At 45.6% G+C, this 11,437-nt stretch overlaps 1 protein-coding gene across 1 annotated transcript; it reads right to left on the bottom strand.

Annotated features, from left to right (window-relative positions):
• Positions 1-388: 388 nt before the first annotated feature.
• LOC135109773 (protein charybde-like) lies at positions 389-4,516 on the bottom strand. Its single transcript, XM_064021392.1, has 5 exons — positions 4,079-4,516; positions 3,353-3,453; positions 2,633-2,748; positions 2,166-2,318; positions 389-988 (listed from the first exon to the last, which is right to left on the bottom strand). Exons 1-5 carry the CDS (start codon positions 4,134-4,136, stop codon positions 892-894), a joined length of 525 nt encoding a protein of 174 aa, XP_063877462.1. The 5' UTR covers positions 4,137-4,516; the 3' UTR covers positions 389-891.
• Between the last annotated feature and the right edge of the window lie 6,921 nt (positions 4,517-11,437).

The following is an 11,437-nucleotide window of genomic DNA, read 5'->3' as shown; positions in this document are numbered from 1 at the left end:
TCTTTCCTTCACTTTTACAGTTGAGGCACACACACACACACACACACACACACACACATTATTTGTGGGAGAGCCAGCGAACTTTCTCATAAATTTACAAAAAAATAATACTTCACACAGGAAAATGCATTACACCTTCAGGCATTTTTACTATTTTCAGAAGGCATTCTATCTTGATTACGGTCCCTCTTTCTGTTTTCATGCATTTTTCCTTAATAGTACGAGACAGAAACAGCACCCTAATGATATGTTTTAATTGCCGCCTGTGTGAAAAAAAAAAAAAAAAATCATGACTACCCCTCCGTCTTCCCCCCCCCCCCAAAAAAAAAGACCATTGTCCAGAATATCCCTCAACATTTCCACCAAGGAATGAAAACACAGACGCGCAAACCTTCACAGAAAAACATTTATTCAATCAGATAAACAAAGAATAAAATGTGCTCAATGACAGATCTGTATAAAAAATTGTGCTGTGTAAAAAAGCTGTAAAAATAGAACACCCTGACTATAAGGAATTAACCTACTTAGTTGAAATTACATTTAACTTTGAACATTGGAGAGTGGCTTGCGGAGACCAGCAGTGAAAGGAAACCAGTAAACCAGCAGCGAAGGGAAAGTCTCTCTTGCTTACTGAGAGATGGAAGGGGGAAAGAATGAGGGATTCTGACCTTGCAGCACCTCACCCTCCCTTCATCTCTTCTCTCCTTTCTTCATCCTTCCCTCCGTGTCTGTCTCTCGGTTTCTTCTCTTCATTTGCATCTTTCTCCTACCTCTCTGTCTTGTCATTACTCTTGCTCTTCATCCTCCATCCCTCAGATCTCCTCCTGTCACCTCTTCCTCCTCCTCCTGTACATGTCCCCGGGGTTTCACAATCAAGAGGGATGGATACTTTCAAGAGGAGTCCCTGCGACTTCCCTTGATCCTCCTCTTCTCTAGCGTGTACCCAGGGCTGATGTGGATCACGTTGTCACTCCCAAAGCCCAGAATCCTGCAGGAGAGAAACGATTTGAGTACACGTGGAAGGAAGAGTCAAACGATAAAAGGAAAATGGTAAAATACGTTACTAGATAAGAGAGATGACAAGAGTATAGATAGAATGGGTTTGTGAGAGGAAATGGATAAGAATGTAAACTAGAAAGAAAAGATTGATACATAAATAGATAAGGGGTAAGAATAATAACAAAGGAAGGTGATGAAAGAAGGAAAATTTTTTAGAGAAACGAGGAAAAGACGTAATGAAAACTGACGAAACTCCAAGAACCCCTAACCATTCATCAGTAAAACAAACTAACAGCGAATTCAATTAGGCTTGACATCTAAAAAAAAAAAAGAAAGAAAGAAAAAAAACACGAAATTAGATACGACAATACATCAACCTCAGGAAGAACACGAAACAAAACAAACTCGCATCATAAAACTAAGATACAATTCACCACAGGGGTTAAAAATACCAACAAACTAATTGGCATTCCTTGTGTGGCGAAGATTGTGCAGATGAATAATTGAAGGAATGCAAATGAGGTAAAAACATGACAAGACTGGATTTAAAAGAGGCATAACTACGACGTATTGCAGGACGAGACTAGACTATAAATTAAACCTGAATATAGTACAGTACTTGAGAATTGAGATGCAGGGTAGGAGAAAGAAGGGAGACAGGAGAGGAGTAAGGGAAAGGACTGGGGAGAAAAATATTAAGGAAGAGACTTAAGGGAGGTAAATGGAGAGGAAAACATGGAGGGAGTGAAGAAGAGAGTGATTGATGGAGCGAAAGAGAAGCGAAGGGTAAGGAGACTAAGAATATCAAAGAAAACTTTTAGATACAACAATAAAGAGAAAAGGATAATATATTGAGAAAAAATACTTAAGAAGAGGAAAGAAAAAAGATAAGGGGTGAAGAAGAAAAGACGATCGTGAAAATAATGCAAGGTACAGTGAAGAATGTAACTTGAGAAGAAAAAAAAAGATATATCAGAGGAAGAAGAAAAGAAGAAGGAAAAAAAGAAGAGAAAAGAAGCGGAAAAAAGACGACAAAGAGAGAGAGAGAGAGAGAGAGAGAGAGAGAGAGAGAGAGAGAGAGAGAGAGAGAGAGAGAGAGAGAGAGAGAGAGAGAGAGAGAGAGAAGATAACCACAAAACAATACAAGGTAGCAGAAAACAACTTACCTGAGGAGAGGGTTGCTAGGCTTAGGGTTCTCAGACAGCCTGGTTAGCGTGAGGTGCAGCATTGAGGCGGAGGGCAGGTGGGGGTCACACTTGATCTTGCCCACCCTCGTCACCTCCTGACCGTCGAAGTAATCAATCACCAGCGTGCACCCCCTGTCAGGTGAGAACAGGTGTGCGTGTTAGGTAATGGGTGTTGATTGCATGATTAATGGTGATATAAGGTCTTTGAGTTGGTTTGTTTGAAATGTGATGGCTAACGATTTATTTCAGTTGTTTGGTTGCTTTTTATGATGTTTTCTCTCGTGGTTCGATATTTGTGGAACTATTATTATTATTCTTTTTTTTTTCTTTTCCTGCTATATCAAAATAAGATACATAAATTAGATACGACGGCGGAAAACAATAACCAGCAGACGGAAGGCGGAAGGAAGAGGAGGAGGAGGTGGTAATAGCTGATCGTGTCTTACCTTACACCGTGGCGCTCTCCCTCCGTCATTCGCACCACATCGCGGGAAAGGCGGTTCAGGAAGTCAGCAGGAACCAGCACGGACACCCCGGCAGCGCCTCCCTCACACCCAGGCAGCTGACGGAGGAAATAAGACGAGGTAAGTAAAATTATTCGTGTTTGGCCGGTTTGTTTACATTTCCCGTGTTTCCCGCGCACGGTGATGGTTCGGCCCGCTGCCAACTCGGCAGCGAGTTGGCAGAATTAGGGAGATGTTTAATATTGATTTTTTTTTTTCTCTCTTTTCTTCTTTCCGTGTGAAAATGCAGTTATGGTGCAGCAGATAGAACGAAACGGTAATGGGCCGAGTTTGTCCTACAACACACACACACACACACACACACACACACACACACACACACACACACCTTGCTCTGTATCCAACCACCCTGCCCCCGGCGCCTACCCACCTAACCTGTTCTCATGGCCCGAGCCGCTCACCTTGCCGCGCCGCCAGTTACCTGCCTTGCCATGACAGCCACAGCCTCCCGCTCATAAATCATGAGCCTCAAGGCGCCGGCCGGGACGCGTCAACTCTCGCCCTATCAGCACCAGATATGCGGTGTGTTATCTCGCACCGTCACTCACACGTGCTTCGATTGCACCCGGCGGCAAGGCAGGCCGCGTGAGGACGTGCTGGGGAAGGGGGGGATAGCGGAGATGGAAGAGGTAAGCAGCTCACCTGGAACAGGCGGTTGCGGGCCTTCTTCAGGAGTCGCCAGATGTGCTTGGCGAGCAGCATGGCCGCCGTCTCATCTTCGCACACGCGATACTCGTAGAAGTCTGTCAAGATAAAGGAAAGTGTGTTAGGTAAGGACAGTCCACTCAGCAGGTCGCCATGATACCGTCTATCTCTCAAGTTAAGAGTGAATGAGTGACGTGGCCGCCCACCCGCTACAAAACTGGTTTGCAATGACATCTTATCGCTGGCTGGTGACGCCAGCCTGCCTGGCAATCCTGTGCTAATCGTGACGCAAGGACGCGAGCCCCGAGAGGCAGCAGCTGCACTTCGTTGCACAGCAACCCTCACCCTGACGCAGCACTAGCCGTCAGCGTGCTTGGAGGAGCGAGGTCACCAGACAGCTGGCGGGGCAGGCTCACCAAGACTGGCGCCATTTTTTTTTTTTTTTCTCTCTCTCTCTCCCTAAGTATCAACTTGCAGCGGTAATGACAGGGTGTGGCGGCGGCGCCGCCCACCGGCCGCTAGCCGCTCCAAGCCGCCACTCGGGTGGGATCCATCACTGATTTCTCCTCTCATCAGACAGTTACTTAATGAAGCTCTGCGGTGCGGCGGGACTCTCTCTCGCCCAGTAGTTTATGGGGCTCACTAGCGATGTGTCACGCTCACTGACATGCTACAACTAGTAGGGATCATGACAGACAGCATGACAAGCATGATCACACTCACCCTGGGGGAGGAGGGGCAGGTGGGTCTTGTAGGTGTTGGGCCGCAGAATGGACAGCATCTTGAAGGGCTTCTCTTGGGCTCACTGGACCTGGTGAGTGCTCTCCTTCACCGCCTGGAGGGGCGGGGCTGACGACCTGTGCAGCGGGGGGCGGGGGCGGCTACCAACCGACCAGACGCAACTGCAGACACTATTGAATATGACAGAATATCGCCGCTCAGACGGTGCTCTGCAGCCTTACGGCGACTCTTCAAACGTGTTGATGGTAGTGAGGCGGATAGGCTCGGCGGAAAGGTCTTCCACGTAGCCCGTGTTTTCCATAGATGATCCTGCCGGTGCCAAACTCTGAAGGACCGTGTGAGTGCGTCCCTCCTTGGCTGAGTTGCACGGCGCTCTGAGCGGAGGTGGCCGCGCGGGCGAGTATACACCTGTGGCTGATGCAACACTTGACACACACACGGCACCATTTATTCCCGCGCGATAGGGCTCCACGGCATGCGAGGTTTATGTTGTGCAATACCTGGCGAGCCACGTATTCATACTGGCGTGATAACCAGTCCGTTGCGTCTTTCCTTACGTGATGGATAACTCCAATATTTTTTCCGCGAGGGATTTGGTGGCATCGCTCGCCGCGTGTATGAGGGGAGGAGGGACGCGTGCGCGCGCCGCCCCACCGCGCGCTGTGTTGATGTTGAGCGGCCTTGGCACCATCGAAGAATTTTCCTGCCCACGTTTCTGCTGCCGTCCCCCCCGCCACTGGGGTTTGGCACCCCTCGGCCCCCGGGTAGCGCGGGAAGCGGGTACACCAGTGAATGCCGTGGACACGTCCTCCTGGCGAGGGTGGGCTTCGCGCCAGGAAGCGACGTGCAAAGTTATTGATCTCCTCAAACGGACCCGCGAGGACATTGTAGCATCGTCTAGAAGCCTCTTGACAGCCCCGGTCCTCGCCGCTTCCCCTGATAGCCTATCGGGAGGCATGTCCCATGGAATCCCGTGGCGTAACGGTTATCCCTCCTCCACGAGCTGCCTCAAGGCCCGACGCGCCTCCCACGCGGCACAGCTGCCGGAGGGACGCCCGTGTGTGGGCACGTGTCCCGTGGGCGGGGTGGTGGTGGGCGTCTCTAGTCTTAATACCTGTACAAACCAAAGGAAACAAAACACCGTGTCGTGTCAAACAGCAGTTAATAGACCATTGAAATTTTAAAAGATTTTACGATTAGGCGCTCCCTTACCCACCCCCCCCTCCGTTAACGGCCCCCCCCAGAGGTCACAGTCCAGTGGTGTTCCCTACCCGACGACACGTGGCGGCACCGGGCGTCATTCACGGTGCCATGGGTGACCTCGGGACGCCACCGTTGTGAATGTATCCTTTATGAATGACTACAGATGACATTGAAGATACTAACTACTACTATACTACTACTACTACTACTACTACTACTACTACTACCACCATCACCACCACTACAATGATACTATTACCACCCTCATGAATCCCGTTTGGCTGCTCACCTCCTGACATCCTTGGCGTTCGTGAGATTTACACGCCAAGTCTTACAGATGAAGCTCGAATATTTTTTGTTGGGCACCTGCCTAACCAGTCACTGCGAGGCAGCACCCGCGGGGAAAAATAGAGAGAGAGAGAGAGAGAGAGAGAGAAGAGAGAGAGAGGGAGAGAGAGAAGAGAGAGAGAGAGAGAGAGAGAAGAGAGAGAGAGAGAGAGAGAGAGAGAGAGAGAGAGAGGAGGAGTGGAGGGGGATGGAGAAAGAGGCATTATTAGCGAAGGTTACTATTTACTGAACGATATTTTAGACTGAAGGCAAGGCAAGGCAAGGCAAGGCAAGGCAAGCCAAGGCAAGGCAAGGCAGAAGTGGTTCTTAACTGAATGAAACTGAACTTGCCTACCGCTGACTGAACCAAAATTAAATAGATAAATAAGTAAAAATAAAATAAGATGAAATAAATTAATAGATAAATACAGAAAGTGCCCGTGTCTCTCCTCCCGTCGCGTCATCAGCAGGCACCCGCACGTGGCCGGCCTTGTGCTATGCTTGGCTATTCTCTGCCGGGGAGGCGCAGCGGGCGACGTCCTCCTGGAGACGCGGAAAGAGAAACTTACTCGCGAAGTGTAGAGGTGACTCGGTATGGCGCGGTTAGCAGCAAGGCGGGTCTGGGAAGTAAAGGGGTGTTTTTAAGATCCGGGTCATGTGTTATTCATCCCGTGGCTTGCGTCCGTTCCTTGTTACATGTGCCTTTGAATGTGTTATGATATCTTGGGTTTACGTAATTGTTCTGTCAGATTTGGCTTGGTTAGGGGAAGTTTGGTTGGGTAAATTTAATGCTTGGGTACTCCTTTTTACATGTGCTTTTGAGAGTGTTATGATAGGTTAGGTAAGGTACAGGTTACTTCAGATTAGGTCAGGTTATGGTGAAGTTTAAGTTTGGATCTTCCTTGTTACACGCCATAGTGTTTAGTTAGGTTTAGCTTAGGTTTACGTCAGTTTAAGGTAATGTCAGGTAAAGAAAGTTAATGTTTGGGTCTTTCTTGTTATACGTGTCTTTGATAGTGCTATGATACATTAGGTTAGGTATAGGTTACTTCAGATTACGTCAGGTTGAGGTACAGTCTGGTCGGGTAAAGTTTATGCTTGAAAATATTACGTTACATTAGGTCAGGTAAGGTGTGCGCTGAATCATGTTAGGTCAGGTTAATGTAAAGTCAGGTAAGATGTGCGCTGGATCATGTTAGGTCAGGTTAATGTAAAGTTAGGTTTAACAAATTTGAATCTGAAAATGTTACTTTTGGTTAAGATTTGATATGCTCGGTTTAAGTTAGTCTAGATTTAGTTTAGGTAGGATTAAATCAAGTTGAAATCAGGGTTTGTTAGATCACGATATAACTTGAATTTTAGTCATGTTATATTAAGTCTTATACATTACTCTGCATGATTTTCCAGTAATTTACGTATATTTATCGCCATTTACCAATTATTTCACGTAATAAACCCTTTTAATGTCTTATGATTTCGAAAAGTCCGTGTTTGTGATGCATGGAGGAGCAAACACTTCGTCAGCTCTCGTATGTTTTGGGGAGGAAGGATGTAAACAGAGAGTGTTACCCAACGCCACCTCAGTGTTGCCAGTTATGAGGGATTTGTTTACCGCTCCCAGGTGTGTGCTTGTGTGTAGATTACAGGAATTAAGTGTTATTTAGAGAGAGAGATATTTACTACTACTACTACTACTACTACTACTACTACTACTACTACTAATAATAATAATAATAATCCTACTACTACAACAAAACAACAACAACGACAACAACAACAACAGCAACAACAACAACTACAACTACTATTACTACTACAACCACAACAACCACAACTGCTACCACTACTACTACTACTACTACTACTACTACTATCACTACTACAGTTACTACTACATGACTGACAGCTATTAAGATCATCGGCCCCGGGACAGAGTGACGCCCCTGTAACATAAACACAGTGTTGCATCACCTTCAAGTTCACACACACACACACACACACACACACACACGTGAATAGTGAAGTTATGAAATGGAGACACGCTTTTCTCCCCCTCCTTCTCTCCCTCCTCCTGCCCCCCTGCTTTACTTCTTCTTCTTCTTCTTCTTCTTCTTCTTCTTCCCTGGACCTCAATGCAGGAAGTATAAGTTACACGTTAATAAAAATGCACCACTGTCACCATCACAACCTCCTCCTCCTCCTCCTCCTCCTCCTCTTCCTCTTCCTCCTCCCACAGACCCATCAGTTCATCGGTCCACACCCATGCACATCTCTCTCTCTCTCTCTCTCTCTCTCTCTCTCTCTCTCTCACACCCCAGAGACCTTATCAAATCACTTCTCCCCTCCCTTCCCTCCCTCCTCCTTCTCCTCCCCACAAGCAAAACCAGATATATCCGATCCAGTACTCCCCTCCTCCCTGAGCAACTCCCCCTGCCCCAACTGGCTGTTGACATTCCTGCGTCATTCTTCCCTCCCCCTGCTTCCCCTCCTCTTCCCCTCTTCTCCTCCTCCTTCTCCTCCTCCTTCTCCTCCTCCTTATGACCGTCTTGCGAGTTCACTACTGACTAGAGAGAGAGAGAGAGAGAGAGAGAGAGAGAGAGAGAGAGAGAGAGAGAGAGAGAGAGAGAGAGAGAGAGAGAGAGTTTAAAGGCCTCTAAAGAGAGAGAGAGAGAGAGAGAGAGAGAGAGAGAGAGAGAGAGAGAGAGAGAGAGAGAGAGAGAGAGAGAGAGAGAGACTGATAAAGAGGTAGACAGATAAGTAGATAGATAAGTTGGCAGATAGACACATACATACACATACATACATACACACATACATATACACACATACATACGCAATGAACAGCTCCCAGTGGTATTACTAAATTTAACCCCACATTCATTATAGAAAGACTAGAATTACAATGACGAAGCCTTCGATGAATGCAAGAGTAATTATCAAGCTGTAGTTCTGTGCTTATTTGCTTTACTAAAACGTTATAGTGTGTTTCTTAGCCTTCTTTACCTCTCTCTCTCTCTCTCTCTCTCTCTCTCTCTCTCTCTCTCTCTCTCTCTCTCTCTCTTTCGGGTGGTAAATATATTCGTAAAATTTAGAAATATGACAAAAAAAAAAAGAAAGGGGGCGTTGAATCTCTCTCTCTCTCTCTCTCTCTCTCTCTCTCTCTCTCTCTCTCTCTCTCTCTCTCTCTCTCTCTCTCTCTCTCTCTCGCATCCTATTAATACCTCCCACTTTTCTCATATTTTGATAGCATTGAAGACGGAGACAGCAACAGACACACAGCCTTGAGTGAATGCTAAACTAACTGAATTATAATCCCTCAGTATTTCATTACCAAATTTATGCTAATGTGCCAAACTGTTACCTCAGCCTGTCTTCCTTTCTCGCACTCTTTCTTTATCCTCTATCGCCCCTTAATATTAACTTTTCTATCGATCTTCCTCCGTTAATCTTCCTCTGTTCTCTACCATTTCTTATTATCGTGAAGTTTCTCTTTATTTTGATGGTACAGAGGACGGAGACAGCGACACACAGACGTAAGAACTTGGATGAATGCAGAATGAGTCGATATTTCTTCAGTATTTCAGTTGTTACCTATTACCAGTATCTGTGTTCCTCTCTTTCTCATCCTCTATCCTCCACCACTCCTTCCTATTTATTTTCATAGCACAGGGGACGAAGACAGGAACACAGAGACAGTGAACTTAAAATATAAAACATGTTATTTTTACCTGTACCTATCTTCCTTCTTCACTTCCCTCTCCTCCACCTTAATACCACTCAGTTTTCCCTATTATTTTCACAGCACAGAGAACGAAGACAGGGACAGACAGAAGAGAAAGCACAAGGACACAAAAACCTGTCACCTGTTCTGCCTACTTTCCTCTCTTTCTTTTATCTTCCAGTCCTTAACCTTAATCTCACCCAGGCCCTCTGATAACGTAGGGGACGGTGACAGGGACGCGGAGACAGAGAACGAAGAGGACCTTGGCGAGGCGAGAATGAGTTCATGGTATCGTGAGTCTTGGCAGGTTGGATGGGACACAGTACACTCCCTTCCCTCACGGCCACTTCCCCCGATACCTGCCTGCCTTGCCGCACGTCCACAAGGGTGTAGGGGCGCCTCTAATCTTGTCCTAGCGAGTGACGACCTCAGGAACCTCGAACCTGTTACTGAAGGGCGTAGGGGTGGTAGTGGGGATGGTTGTGGGTTCGCGCGTGTGTGTGTGTGTGTGTGTGTGTGTGTGTGTGTGTGTGTGTGTGTGTGTGTGTGTGTGTGTGTAGTCAGCGTTTGTTTGTTTGCTTTTGTTTGATTTCTTATGTTCTGTCCTTGTTTGTTTTGCTTTTGTTTGTTTGTTTGCTAATCTCTCTATGTGGTTAGTTAAAACAAAAAAGTAAAATATCATCTGGTATAACTAGTAGTAGTCGGTTATTCTCGTGCGTGGAGACAAGAGAACACACACACACACACACACACACACACACACACACACACACACACACACACACACACACACACACACGTCATGGGATTCGTTATCAAAAGGGTCATCGTGTTTGGCTTATTCATTTGACTTCCTCGATTTATCATGTAGACGAGTCACCATCACTACCACCACCATCACCATCATCATCACCACCATCCTTATCTTCTTGTTCTTGTTCTTCTTGTTCTTCTTGTTCTTCTTGTTCTTGTTCTTCTTGTTCTTCTTCTCATCCTCCTCTTCTATTGTTCCTCCCCATCCTCACCGCATATTGCCTCCAACTTTACTTTTCTTTCATTTATATTTATTTTATTCTTTTCCTCCTCCTCCTTCTCTACATACGTCGTTGTTCAGATAAGCACGTGTAGCCACCTTGCCTTTTCTCACTTCACCTCACCTGCTTGGCTCGCCTCCCCCTTGCCTCGTGCCTCAATTAAGCGTGTGATTTTTCCTTCTCCACTTGGGTTTTTATTGAATTCCACAGTGATGAGTGAGTGTCAGTTAGGCGGTTAAGGACTGTTCTTAAAGGTGCTAGTGCGAAATAGAAGGAATGATAAAATAGTTAAATATATCGAGATGTTTTGAGTTTTTAAAATGTGTGTGTGAAAAAAAAAAAAGTTTATTATTGAATTCCACAGCAGCTAGTGAGTGTTATTAAGGGGGTTAAGAACTGTCTATAAAGGTGTTAGTGTGAGATGGCAAGGGAAATGAATGAATTAAAAGCAATGAATGAATAAAATGGAAGATTATCGTGTTTTGAGATTTGTAATACGAGTGTAAACAAAGTTAATGAAGTTTTTATTTATTTATTTATTCGTTTATTTATTTATTTATTTATTATTTTGAAGAAGGTAAAGGTTGTGAGTTGTTACCGTCATCATTGTTACAGTTACCAAACACTCAGAAGCCGACCACCTACGGTAAGCCAACGACGGAAAAAAGAAAATAGAAGAATTGCAGAAAGAATTGTCTGGCGGCGGTGTAGGTCAAGAACGCACGCACAAGATTGTAATAATGAATAGATAAAATAGAAGAATACATAAATACATAGAGTGCTGGTTAGAGATGATGAAAATTATACCTTCATTATCAACAGTCAGCACCACCATCACCATTACAATTATCTTAACACACCCTCAATTAAAGCAAGAAGAAAGTAGGAAATAACGAAAATAAATACCTCTACCACCACTACCATCACCGCTACCACCACCACCACCACCACTAGAAGCATGAATAAAGCACAGGAAAGTTAAAATAATGTACAAATGTGATGCGAATGTGTCTCAGAATGCAAAGTAAAGGAGGGCGGGTTTGAGTCCCTGCTCTC

The sequence above is a fragment of the Scylla paramamosain genome, chromosome 19 (assembly GCF_035594125.1).
Source record: "Scylla paramamosain isolate STU-SP2022 chromosome 19, ASM3559412v1, whole genome shotgun sequence".
Lineage (NCBI taxonomy): Eukaryota > Metazoa > Arthropoda > Malacostraca > Decapoda > Portunidae > Scylla > Scylla paramamosain.
The sequence above is the reverse complement of the archived record's forward strand: the minus strand, read 5'-3'. Positions and strand labels throughout refer to the sequence as shown.

Coding starts and splice junctions, on each gene's coding strand:
- LOC135109773 (XM_064021392.1), bottom strand. CDS start 4,136: ATGCTGTCCATTCTGCGGCCCAACACCTACAAGACCCACCTGCCCCTC. Junction 2,749..3,352: donor CCCGCAACCGCCTGTTCCAG/GTGAGCTGCTTA, acceptor TTCCTCCGTCAG/CTGCCTGGGTGTGAGGGAGG. Junction 2,319..2,632: donor GGAGAGCGCCACGGTGTAAG/GTAAGACACGAT, acceptor CTCACCTGACAG/GGGGTGCACGCTGGTGATTG.